The following is a 13855-nucleotide window of genomic DNA, read 5'->3' as shown; positions in this document are numbered from 1 at the left end:
TGTTACGTTCGCTTTGTGGATGCATCTATCCGAATGCATAAACTAATTCGGAAACAGCTGAACGCTTTGCCTTGAAAATTATTTTTGGAGGGTTTTGACAACATTTGCAGCACATTTTTAAATTTTAGTTGAAATCGGAAAGACATAACGGCCACTTTACACGAAGTCTGATATTCTTCTCAATGCGTAACGCGCTAAATGTATAACAAAGTGAAACCCCCTCCGAACAAAAGTTAGAAAGAATAATGGAGCACACTTTTCACATTTCCAAAAGATTTACTTTCCACGTGTCTTACTTTTCTCGAGATAACTTAAGAATTCTTTACGCTATGCGCACACTCAGTAATCAAGATTAGTCTTCAGAACACTTGCGAAGATTTTCGAACAGTCAATAACGTTTTTGTGTGTGTGTGTGTGTGTGTGAACACACGCGAGGATTGCGGAAATCGCTTTTTCTTATTAATATTTAATGTTTCATCCCATCTAAATTTATAGGCCTATGTACATTAATATATACTTAATTGAATTATACTACTGGATTCTGATTGGAGCACTCGGTTGCGTAGTTGGTTAAGGCACTGTGCTACAAACCAGAAGGTCGCGGGTTATAGTCCCGATGAGGTGAATTTCTTCAATTGACCCAATCCTTCAAGCCGCATTATAACCTTGAGTTCGACTCAGCTTCTAATAGAAATTAGCACCAGGAATCTTCCTGGGCGTAAAAGGCGGGCCGGCGCGTAAGACGGACAACCTTACCGCCATCCGGGTCATTCCATGTGAAATCATCCAGAGAGGTCGCTCACCATTTAAAAAAAAATTATCTTTTGTACACTTATTTATACATATTTTCATACTACAAAAATATTAAAAAAAATTGTAATCCGCTCGGTTCTCCTGGTACAGGCGTTTTTATAACGCGAAAAAAGCGTTTTCGGCTGAAATGGAGGTTTGCGTTATCTTTCATATCTCGATAACTATTGAAGCTACAGACTCCAATAAACACGCAATGTGTTCCTCATGATATGAACTACAAATCATATTATTATAAGATTTTCCTCAGCTCACTTTCTCTAGGAGTAATTAAACTTGAAACTTACCTGTCGATTTTGGGAAAAAGGCTATTTTTGACCTTCAGAAACCAATGGGAGGGTGAAAATATCAGATCTGTGGTTTCTACCCTTTGTTGTTTCCTACATGGGGAATATGATCACGTAGTTTTAAACCCCGTACCTAGTTTACAAAAATTTCCAGGAGATTTCAAACTTTGCTCTGGGCCCAAAATCGACAATTTTTAACATCTCATATCTCCGGTGGAGAAGGTCCGAAATTTTTTAAATTCATAGCAAATAATGCTCTATTCTAGAGTAACTTGGAGATAAAATTACAACTTTGATATTCAAATAAGAGCGAAGTTGTGAGCACTTTGAATTTTACCAAAAAAATCAATACCTTGATAATTGGCTTACCTGAATCCAATGGTATTGGCGGTCCTATATTCGGTATAAAAGACGAGAGATCTATCTTTTGTCATTAAAATAATTTTCAGGCCTGTACTTACTGCTCGGAATGACATGTTATCGACACTCAGTTCTTAGCTGGCTATGAACATGAATGTATGTCTCTTATTTCGCGCCTGCCTCGTGTGTTTTGACATCTGAACCCAAACTTTTGTAACCGTGGTGTTAGAGCTGGGCTGCTTTCTCAGCAGCTTTATGTATGGATGAAGCATTCCCATGAATGTTGTCTCGAACTGTAAGTCAGAGTATGTTCAGTAACTGTAGATCTTTCAGGTGTATCGAGCTCGGTGTTCTCCAAGTCGAAAGTAAAAACTTTTTGAAATGGAATGTTCTGTAGGTATTGTCGTACGTGATCAATGTCATAAGACTACGTATGGTGCCGTCAACAAACAGTTTACGCTTGTGAGTGAATTGAGTGAAGAGAAACAAACTGTTTTAAAGTTAAGTTTGGGTGAATGCGATTTGAGTTCCATATGCAAGCATCATGAGATTAAGTATTCTGTTCAATACACGTACAATCACCTGTTTGGAAATATTTGTTGTTACCGCTAAAAGTGCACGGTGCCAGGCGAAAACGAGAGCTTGTGTGTGGCCTTGTCTTGGATGGAAATTGTTACGAAACCATTACAGCTTAACGTAATGAATTAGGTCACAAACGTAAATAGATACAGTATCTGTATATTTTATTTTCTATTAAACAATGTAAGAGTGGGGCATTGAAGGAGATTTCGGATGTTTTACTGTAAGAAGGTACTGGACATTATACAGAGAAACATATCAATAACTTCTGTGCTTATTAATTTATAAGTATCACAGACTAATTTATATAACTGGAAACGTTTGAAGTAAAGTGAAAATCACTCATTTCTTTTATAACCAAGAAACTGAAGAGCATGCCAAGCTCTGCTTTAAACAGTGAACGAGCTTCTGTCAGAGGCAAAGTTTTAATTTCAGTGAGACTCTGTTTCCTTTAGCTGTAGGCTGTTCATGTTCCTTTAGATATGATGGTGGGTTTGGGCCCCTTGCTATTACTTGCAGCCCCATTGCGCACGCTATCTCTAGCTTTCATCCCTCCTTCATTTTCCGCTTCGGGAGAGTCTAGCAATCACTCACAGGGATCGTTTTCCTTCCAATCACTTTGTTTGAAATCTTCCAGTGCATTTCTTGTTACATGTCCAACATCCCTTGTGATTCATATGCATCATAAGAGAAGATATAAAATTGATTCTATCCTCCTTTATCAAGGAGGGCGGAATTTAAACATATGGGAGGGCGATCTCTATATCTCCATATACCTGATCATAAGCCCTGGGAGGGATAGATTCTTATGTGGAGGCCCATGAGACTATTTCGAACGGATTTCAGGCTTTAGAAACTGCGGAGAAGAATATTATAGTTAATAAATTGGTATAGACCAGAAGATATTGTTATTCATAACCATTGCTGTGAGAACTTCAAATCCTATATAGAATATAGCCTATTTTATTTTTCTTTGGCGCTACAGCCCAAATGTGGGCCTTGGCCTACCTCCATGAAACTATCCGTCTCATTTCGGTAGGACTCTTTGGGCGAGTGATCAGCTCGTCGCAAGGCCTCTACCTGTAGACAAACACAGAAAAACGCACACAAACATCCATGCCCTTAGTGGGATTTGAACCCACGATCCCGGCTTCCGAGCGGGCGAAGACAGTGCATGTCTTAGACCTCTCGGCTACCGTGACCGGCAATAGACACCTTGGGCTACCTAATCATAGATGAAGGGATAATATTAGACCAAATCTTATAGAAATAGGATAATAAGTTGTCGACACTATTCGTGTTCAGTTTCAAGGGTTTATGAACGAGATGCTGTAAGTTAAAAATTTGACCGGCTTGTTTGTATAACATTGAAGATTTTGTTCCATGAATTTAGATATTGAATTGAATTACATTGAAGTGTGTCTCTTGCACTTGCAGAGTTTAGGTCTCGGAGCAAAGATGGCCATCGACGAATGTCAGCACCAGTTTCGCATGAGTCGCTGGAACTGCAGCACTTTCGGCAACACGACCGCTATTTTCGGAGGTGTACTTTCTGTCAGTAAGTCGAAAAATGTATCCTATGCTTTATCACTTCTTTATATATTCCATGCAGTGGTATCTGCGAGTAACAAGGCCCAGCATAAAATAAACCCCACTATAAATTTTCGTAATTAGTTGTCGATTTTATCACATGAATGCAGCACCTCTCTCACATAGTTGTATCTGCGGATCCTGTGTTGTATGCTCTTCGATATTCTTTTTCTATTGTTTTGTTAGTGGCTAGTGTATGTAGGCCTAGTTCGCAGTCCGCACAACGTATGAAACTAAAAACATCAAGAAAATATACATACTGTTGTAACAGAACACAAGAAGAAATATTAGTAGAGAAAACATAACACATAACTTTAAAATTATTTTAACCAGAATCCAACGCAGTTTAAAGAATTATAACTTTTAGACTTAACGCGTCTTGAGTGTTATTGAAATATTAAAATACACTGTAGCAATTTATATGGGTCGTCGTACATATCTCATTATGGACCCATATGGCCGATGCATGTCCTGAATATGTAGAAAATTAAATAAATAAATAAACATGAAAACGTGGACTAAGTGATATTCTGACTAACAGCTTTACGAAATATTGCATGCAAAAGACTATATTATACACACANACTTTATATATATATATATATATATATATATATATATATATATATATATATATACGTGTATATACGTGTATATCAAGTGTTCAAGTACTGCAACAGGTCTCTCGGATACAATATTATGGATCTACTGCTTTGATTTCTCATAAATCTGAATAAATGGCGGCTAACAGCGCACAGCTTCACGTGAATTTAATGTTTCATGACATAAATGAGGAATTCGTTGTAATATTGATTATTCGGTTTGTCTAAAACAAGTTTCTTAGAAGTCAATAGAAGAACATGGGTGCTAGCGTGTTCGTCAGGGACAAGACCGTGACTAGGCTTCCCGATGCATCTACGTGCTTACCAACTACCAACTGCCAGTCATGTAGTTACTTTTAAGAATGACATTTTCATATTTGTTGTACTAGTATTTGTTTGGTTATAATGGTATAACTGACATCTGTGCCTTTGTTCCAGAGAGTCGTGAAGCCGCATATGTTCACGCAGTATCGGCAGCAGGGATCGCGTACACAGTGACGCGCGCATGCTCGCGTGGAGAGCTAAACGAGTGCAGCTGTGATAGTAGAGTGCGCAGTCGCAAACCCAAAGGAAAGTGGCAATGGGGCGGTTGTTCGGAAGTAAGTGATTGAGGTGTAACAGATAATTACGGCATTATGCATGAAATACGTGAAGTGAAAGTATAATGAGCAGATAATATCTAATATCTCTAGTCTGTGTGCATATTTTATTTCAAAATCTATTACGTGGATTTCGGTTAAATTTGATATTGAGGGAATAGTCTAGAACGAGTAAATTTTGATTAACATCGGACCAATATGAAGCCAAAATAAACTTTTTATAATTTCTTTAAAAAAATCTTATCGTACAGTAAATGTTTTATTGTATGAAGTATAGAACTTAGAAAAATCTATAAATTTACTTGAAATACAAAAATCTTTATTAGGATCTGTCGCAACACAGCTACGAGACGGTCGAGGTCAATATTATCTTAGCTATACGAGTATGTTTCGGCTTTTAAAGCCATCATCAGGCAAATACACAGCTACTACACTCGCAAACTATTGAACTGCTTTTCAATATGATGGTACGGTAGTGCTGAATACTTGATAAATATAATAATACAAAGTATAAAAATACAATAAAATTATAATATTATTATAAAAACGAAAGTTGTACAATTAAAATATGGTTAAAAACTATTCACATAATATTTCTTATTATGAAGTCTTATGTATTTGCCTGATGGTGGCTTTAAAAGCCGAAACATGTAGCTAAGGTAATGTTGACCTCGACCGTCTCTTTGTTGTGTTGAGACGGATTCTAATAAAGATTTTTGTATAATAAACAGAATAGAATGCACTCAATGAAAATTACTTGAAATATTTTCCGATATTCATATCTAATTATTATGAAAATAATTGTTGTTCTGTAACATCCGCCATAACAGTTTAGTAGGCTTATCTGTAACAGTTGCAATATCGACGATAAACAAAGAAGAAGACCAAAGAAATGTGCGAAGTTGGAAAGATCGCACCTTTAAAAGTATTTTCTATACAGATCAGACAGAATCATATAGTTGAAAACACATATATATTTAATTAGGCGAAAACAGACGCACACAATAGATACGCATTATGTGACCGGCGTTGTCGTTATATGACTCTCCTAAATACCAGTTACTTAAAATGTCGTTCAAGTGATTTCCTACATTCATATTTTGAAATGTATTTGCAATATAAGTTTGAGTTTATTTACTCTGCTTATAATGTTTATTAACATTACATAGATATAGATTATGTAGATATATGCCTACTTAGATTAAGCATTAATGTAACGAGAAATGTTAACTGTCCATAGTGGACAGTTTATCAGTAGAGAGTGTCCTTGCCGTTAGTCGTCTCCAGAACGAAAACTTTAACTTGTCCACGTCACTAAATGGATGTTAGTATTCACTTTCTCCCTGGGGAGAGATGTTACCAGTAACCATTTTAAACAAGACTGGGAAAAGAGACTAGAAGTGGAATTATACAGTTTATATTATTCTGAAAGATATCCGTTTTTAAAGCAAATGATATTAGTTCGCAGGTCTCGAGTTCAGTTTACCAACTTTCCCACGGCAGTTATCCATTATCACGAGTATCAGCGCTTAGCGATTAATGGTAGTAACACTAGGTACTAAAACATGTTTACTGAAGATGTGTTTTTAACTTAGCTTTGTACACGCTCACCTCCAGTTTTATTAAGTCTGAACAATTAAATCCTGAAATCTCCCGAAAAATATTTTGATCTAAGATAGCTTAGCCTTTTAAAAAGCCCAATGGTCACTATGAGATGTACCACCTGGTTCAACATGCCAAAACTCTGCGTTCAGCCCATAGGGTACATTTGTGTGTTCCATATGTTTCTCACAACAAGCAGCGACTCTTTAGCTAAAAAGCAGTAACAGGTTGGTCGTTGTAGCGGAGACGTAATGTTTTCCCGTGAGGTACGAACTGAATTGTGTATATTATTTAAAAGAAATTAACTCTTTCAGGGGTTACGATAAGAGGGCAAATTATGAATTACCTAACAAAGAACTTCGTCATTTATACTGGTGTTGTGGTGTTAGGATGGTGAACTGTGGAATGTACAGTGGGCTTGACATGTAACTCAGCAGAAACAATGAATGAGTACAGAATTTTCGTGGGGAAACCTCTTTGAAAACAGCCACGTTTAATAACAAGAAGGAGGTTGGAGGATAATGTTAAGATGCATTTTGTCGAAATGAGAGGTGGATGAAACTGAACTGTCGATGTTAGATTTTGGCACTAATACAGCTGAACTTCCTGATAGTTGCATAGCTCGGCGAGGATGGCCACACACTTGATTTTCATGGCGATCCTTATATTTACAGGATATTCATTTTGGTGAGAAATTTAGCAGAGAATTCGTGGACTCTCATGAGAATCGAGACACTGCAGAAGGCCTCATGAATTTACATAACAACGAAGCTGGGAGAAGGGTGAGTATTTCGAGATGCTAACTTAGTTATATGTGTTTTATTGAAACGAACCTTTCTTCGGCGTTATTTATCTGTGCTGGTTTCTCTTTCGCCTACTTTTCTTATATTATAGCAGAAGATGGGCTGATTGTGCTGTCGTGTAAGTGTGTCAGTTTTAATATATTACAAACCATATGACTGAATTTTGTGAATCATGATATGAACATCATACCGCTTGAATATATACCACCTTTGTAATTTTTATCCTGTTTTCCTTGAAAAAAAAATAAGCTTATGAGATCACCATGCTGTCTGTGTCTGTTTGTCTGTGAATCCCCTCCTATTAACTTTTGAATGCCTGAGCCAGTCTTTTTGAAGCTTCGTATGTAAATCATGGCACCTGAGTCCATCTCAACGCCGTACTTAATAAAACCCTCTCATCAGTCTGTGGGTCTCCCTCTATCGCTAATTTCGTGTTTTCAGTATGGAATGGATAAATGGGTTACACATGTATTTTTTCTTTTAACAGATATTTAAGCCCATAAAAATCGGTTATCACGTACGTAAAGACCTTTATGTCACCAGAAAACTCGCCTTTCGACATTCTTTAAGTGAATAAAATATTTCAGGATACCTACATAAATTATATAAATGCAAGAAGTTCTGTGAAGATCTAATCACCAACTCTGTTTTCGTATGACACGGACGGCATGGAAAACGACGCGTCCAATAATTCTTATAAAGTTGGTGTGTATTTGTTGCCATGGTAACTTTTATACCTGGGGCCGCGCCATAGCTCAAGCGGTTAGTCGCTGGCCCCGGTTCGAGCCCTGGCCTGGTCATGTGGGATTTGTGATGGACAAAGTGGTGCTGGGATAGTTTTTCTCCGAGTACTTCGGTTTCCCCTGCCAATCTTCATTCCACCAATTGCTCCACAATCACCCTCATCTGTCATCTGGAGCTGGTACAATAGGCCAGAAGTGGCCGCAGGTAGGTATCTTATCTGGCAAACAGCTCGGCGTCACATTCCAGAAGTCACTCGATATCATCATCATCATCATCATCATCATCATTGTCATGAATTAAGCCATGTTTGTTCTGTTCCATCCTCGTGAAATGTATGTATGTCCCCAATCTTTACTGTGGGCGCCCTGCATTTCGTTTCCTTATGTGTGCATTACAATTTTCTTTGAAATTCGTCTGTTTTCTAGTCGTAGGACGTAACGTTTTCACTAACTTCATGGAGCTGAGCCCTTCTTGAGAAGCCGCCAATTGTGTTTCTACTCCAGAACTATGGAATCAGAAGGTTTATTATCGTGTTCGCAAGAACCCTCCACTGGTCCCTATCCAAAGCCAGATCGAGTCCATGCCACCCCATCCTATCCCGCTAAGATCTACGCCCCACCTACGTCTTGTTCTTGCTAGTGGTCTCTTTCCTTCTGGATTTCCCACCAATAAGCTACAGGCATTCCTTTTAACTATGGTTTGGATTTTAGAGTTTTATTATATGGATTAAAAACATCCAATTCTTCCCTAATTTTAGTATTTTTATATAGTCTTTCTTTTTATAGTCTGATAGGCTACATGAGCAATTTCAGTTCTTATTCCCTATTTTCTTTTTGTATATTCCATGTTTCGGATCCATATGTAAGTACACATACCGCCATAACTTTATAACGTTTTATCTGTGTATCTTTTCTTGTCGTGTTATTCTGTGTTTTTATTTTGAAGCGCATTTTGTTAAATTTATTCCCTTTTATTTCTAAATCTTTTTGTTTTGTTACTGGAATTTTATGTCCTGAGTACGGGTATCACGTGCATGCCGATCACAATGGCCGCGCGGTCAAAGGCATTAACTGCCTTCGTAAGTTCCAATCTTACTCAAGACACAGATGTCTGTGTTTGTGTTGTCCTGTGTAGGTAACAGCCTTGTGACGGGCTGATCGCTCGCCCAAGGAGTCCTACCACCGTGTAATGGAGATTAGGAAACTAAAGAAGAACCCAGGGCGCAACAAAGGGCTGTAGAGCCATTGAATAGAATGAATGATTGGAGTATTACGTACATACAGGCTCTCCACAAGTACATACAGGGTGTCCCAGGAGGAATGTGCCAAACTTCGGGAGGGTGTNGCCGATGCGAGAGGCCATTCTACGAGTGGAGAGACGCGGACTTCTATCAATCATGCGAAGAATGTTCTCTCGTGTGTTTCTCATTTGTACATCCTCCCTTTCCGACTGCACAGAAACACTCGGAAGAGAACCAGTCTCACGCAATGTCTGGTGAATTCGCGTAAATACACTTCGAGATGGAATCCTTCGATCGGGAAAACGCCTTTGGTACTCTTCAACAGCAGCACGTGCATTGCCACCGCAAAATCCATACACAAAATGCATATCACAATACTCGACGTGTGAAAACACAAAAGGCATTTCAGCAACTCATCACACAACTAATTTACCACCCATTCACGACCCCACAGCAAACTAATCTGTAGGCAGCGCATGAGCTTACGCTAGTGTGACTCGCGGCACTCAAGGACAAACAGATAAGGGTCTCAGCTGACAGGTAGGTATAGTGCGTGGACCTGCAAGAAGACCACACTTTTCTCGGGCCATTATCTCCGTAACCGTTCAACTTTGGACATAGGTGTTTTGGGTTATATCGGCATACTTTAACATAAGGAACACCCTCCCGAAGTTTGGCACATTCCTCCTGGGACACCCTGTATATGATATGCCCATTTTCTCACTTTAAGAGACTGGTACCCCAATCAGAATATTATTGGACCTATTGCTATGCTCTGTAATGTCTTATGCAAATGTTCGACTACAGTTCAGTACTTCCTCTGTTTCTGTAGTCCATCAGATCGCGGATGCAGCGCGTGTGCAAATGCCACGGAATGTCCGGGTCGTGCAGCGTAAGAGTTTGTTGGCGGAAACTGCCGCCATTCCGCCAAGTGGGAGATGCCTTAAGCGCGAGATACGAGGGCGCATCTCACGTCAAAATGGTGGACAAGAAGAGAAGGCGCATCAAGAAGTTGAGAGCAGTGAGTCGAGACTACAAGCAGCCCAACAAAACGGACCTGGTGTTTCTCGAGGAGTCGCCAGATTACTGCGAGCGTAATGAAACGTGAGTTCCATTTATTTATTCTTTTTGTACCAGGAAAAGTAGATCTGATGTCTCCTGACTACTGGTAACTTTATGAAATATGAGTTTGGCTTTCTTTCGTCAGTCAAACATTAAAGATTTGCGAGTTCGTATGAGTAGCCGGGCTGCAGTCAACGTAGTGAAATGTTAGTGTTAACTTTCCCCCCTTATCCCCTTATTCTTATCGTTACAGCCTCCTCACTACTGTGAACTTAATGAGACGTCATGTAGCTTCATTTCTTTGGCTCAAGAAGATGAATCAGATGTCCGTAACTGTCCTTCTCTTACTGTGGATGCAATGAAACGCGCAACTTTCTTTGCTTAGTAAATGTACGGTCACAGATTTCCAAAAGTGTTGCGACTGTAATGAAATGTAGCATGGCTTCCTTCCCTTAACCCAAGAAAACGATTGGTGAAAGAATCGCTATGCTACAATGAATGTAATTAGACCTGAGCGGAAATCATTTTTCCGCCCCAAAAGACGGATGTGGTGCTTGTTCTCTAGACATGATATTGTAACGTGTAGAGCCGTTGCTGTGCAACGACAGCGAGATTGGCGGATATACCACGGCCGTGACGTCCCGGTTTGCAGAGTATTGTTTCAACCAACTACGCTATATTCTTGAATAAAGTAGGAGTTAGGCCTATATTAGAATGATACAGATAACATTTGCTGGAAAACTTATAAACCTGCGTAAGCTCGGAGCAAACTGTCACTGAAATTGATGAATGCCTTTTTCTGGGATGTGGCGCCGTGTAGATCTTGTGTGAACAGAAGTTTCAGTAGAACGTATCGCCTCCATCTTCAGAGTAGAAAAATTCGCGAGCGGGGAACCAACGTGAGCAGGTGGCTGCAGACTGAGCCACCAGACGAAAACATTCAGCTATATAAGAACAGGGATGGAGGGAGAGTGGGCCACATGGGAAATCAATAGAGAGGAGAGAGTAGGGTCTGTATACTCGTAGATGGGCGAGCAGGTAGCAGAGAGCGGGCCAGAGCCGGTATAGGATCGTTGTCAGGTGGGAAAGCCAGGGCTACCGAGCGAACATTGACCCAGTGTTTTCGACTGGTGGCTCAGTCTGCAGCCACCTGCTCGCGCTTGTTCTTCGCTCGTGAACTTTTCTACCCTGCAGATGGAGGCGATACGTTCCTTCGAAACGTCGGTCCATACAAGACACGGCGCCACATCTTAGAAGAAGGTATTCTTCATAGTCACCGCTGTGAAAACCTCAAATCTTAAATATCACTGAAATTGACTGCGTAATTTTTGGTATGTAGCATAAATTCCCTCGTCATTAGCGTGATGACCACCACTGTGAGAACCCATCTTCAGGCAATTTTTTCCTGTAAATATGAATAAAGTTCTGTTTGTTTCAGGATGGGGGTGCTGGGGACGCGGGGTCGTCTGTGTAATCGCACAAGTATGGGGCCGGACGGCTGTCGCCTCCTGTGTTGCGGGAGAGGCTACCAAACAAGGGTGCGCGATGTGGAGGAGAAGTGCCACTGCAGGTTTGTGTGGTGCTGTGACGTCAAGTGCGACACGTGCCGCTACAAGAAAGAGGAACACATCTGCAACTAAGCAACGGAGGATGTCTGTACAACCTGGACACGGAACACCTTCACAGTGAGCGGAAGCAAGACAGGATATCTGTACAATTGGTTGTAAAACTCGATTCAGTAGGGCCTGACCGGCCGAGAGGACCCTGAGAGATGGTCGGGAGAAAGAGAGGATGTCATTCAAATGTTACTACTGATTTGAACATTGTGCTGCGGTGGAGCTCTTCAAGGCGTCCGGAAGAAAGCGTCAATGTCCATACAGTCCGGTCGGGGAATGTCTTAAAAGCAAACTCTGCCTCAGGAAATAAGCAGAGTAGTAAACGTGTACGGTTATTAACCGTCATGAAAACGTAAACACATTCGCTGCTGAACATGTCTAAAAATAAGGATAATTTCATACTTCTTCTGAGAACGATATTCGTACTCATACATTCGTTTAATTACAGTTTTATCCGTTATGATAAAAGGGAAAGCTGAAGTGCCGGTATTTATATACAGGCATTCGAAAATTTATTTTTAATTAAAAAAAACAGAAGGACATGCGCAGAGACGATCCGAGTTTGCGAGCTGCCCATTTCAGTTAATTACTGTTGTGTTTTACCGCAAGAAAATGAGATTTCTTAAATCTTATATGCAGGAATTGAGAATAGAAATTAAGAAATGATATGATGCAGTGACTTGGATTTATCAAATTTAGGTAAAAATAATTTTTAAATTAAGGTGTAACACCTTTGTAGGCAGTAAACATTCATCGCACTGAAGACAGGTTTCTGTATAAATTCGTATCGCAATGAATTTGTTTGTCGTCATATGCAGACGTGTGATAGTGGTGGTTACTTCGGCGTAACAAGATAAGAGGGACACACTTCCATGGCAAGACGGGTTCCTTCTCACGTCTTTGACTTTCGTGTCAATGTCCGCCATCTTTACATATTCTCCTCAGCAGCGCCACTAACAATGACTTGACGACTTAGTAACTAAATATGCAATGGCTGAGCGCAAAGGAACGCTGTTGGTTCAGTCTTGTCAACTACTGCATCTTTATCTTCTACGCCGCGTTAGACTTCTCTGGCACCCGCTAAGACACCGAAACATTAAATGCTATGTGGCAGGTATAAAATACAGATTTCCTTCCGAAGGTGGATCATCAGACCCACAGAAAAGGGATGTAACAAATTTTCCTTTATCTCGTGAGAACAGCAGCAACGTTCGCATTTTGGGAGTATGCATGCACCGTCCGAATTCCTTCTGCGGGCTCGCCATCGACGGTCTTTGAGGATTCCACAGGCCCTTCAGATGTGTTTTGGGGATATCACATTAAAATAGGCCAGGGCATGCCCACTTCCTCTTGCATCCTTCCCACTTCATCTTTTAGAGCCATCCTCAACCATCCTAATATTGGCCAAACAGAAACTCACCAGCTGATAAAAAGTCATAATAAATAAATAACCAGTGATCATGTTAAATTGAGTAACTGGGCTGCAGGGCATGTAGCACGAATTAGGAGGACGAGGAATTATTTATAGTATATTGGTGGGAAAGCCGGAAGGAAAGAGACCACTAGGACCAAGGCGTAGGTGGGTGGACAATATTAAAATTGATTTTAGAGATATAGGATGGGATTGTATGGATTTGACTGATCTGGCTCAGGATATGGACTAGTTGAGGGCTCTTGTGAATACGGTAATGAACCTGCGGGTTCCAAAAAAATGCTGGGAAATTCTTGAGTAGCTGCACAGTCGGCGAATTTTCAAGAAGAGCTCAGCTCCATGAGTAAGTAAGTAAGTAACTGGGCTGGTTCTGCAAGAGATACGTAGCGGTTCTGCATACGCGAGAGTCTGCGCGCTGAATCGCATTCTTCGCACGCCCATGCGCTATTTTCGATTCTCGCATGGCTGAGAGCAGAGACATCTTACGGTACCTGAGATGTGCTGAGGCATCAGTCAGACTGCTCTTTCA

The 13855-nt window shown here is 40.3% G+C and overlaps 1 protein-coding gene across 1 annotated transcript in view; it reads left to right on the top strand.

Annotated features, from left to right (window-relative positions):
• LOC111864514 (protein Wnt-1-like) overlaps window positions 1-13450 on the top strand; it is a gene marked incomplete at its 5' end in the record, with an annotated part of 93335 nt that extends 79885 nt beyond the window's left edge. Inside the window, 5 exons of the mRNA XM_023851813.2 lie at window positions 3474-3594; window positions 4667-4827; window positions 7104-7211; window positions 10049-10320; window positions 11717-13450. Coding sequence (XP_023707581.2) covers window positions 3474-3594; window positions 4667-4827; window positions 7104-7211; window positions 10049-10320; window positions 11717-11918 — 864 coding nt within the window. The remainder of the gene's footprint in view (window positions 1-3473; window positions 3595-4666; window positions 4828-7103; window positions 7212-10048; window positions 10321-11716) is intronic.
• Between the last annotated feature and the right edge of the window lie 405 nt (window positions 13451-13855).

The sequence above is a fragment of the Cryptotermes secundus genome, unplaced genomic scaffold (genome assembly GCF_002891405.2).
Source record: "Cryptotermes secundus unplaced genomic scaffold, Csec_1.0 scaffold948, whole genome shotgun sequence".
Classification (NCBI taxonomy): domain Eukaryota; kingdom Metazoa; phylum Arthropoda; class Insecta; order Blattodea; family Kalotermitidae; genus Cryptotermes; species Cryptotermes secundus.
The sequence above is the reverse complement of the archived record's forward strand: the minus strand, read 5'-3'. Positions and strand labels throughout refer to the sequence as shown.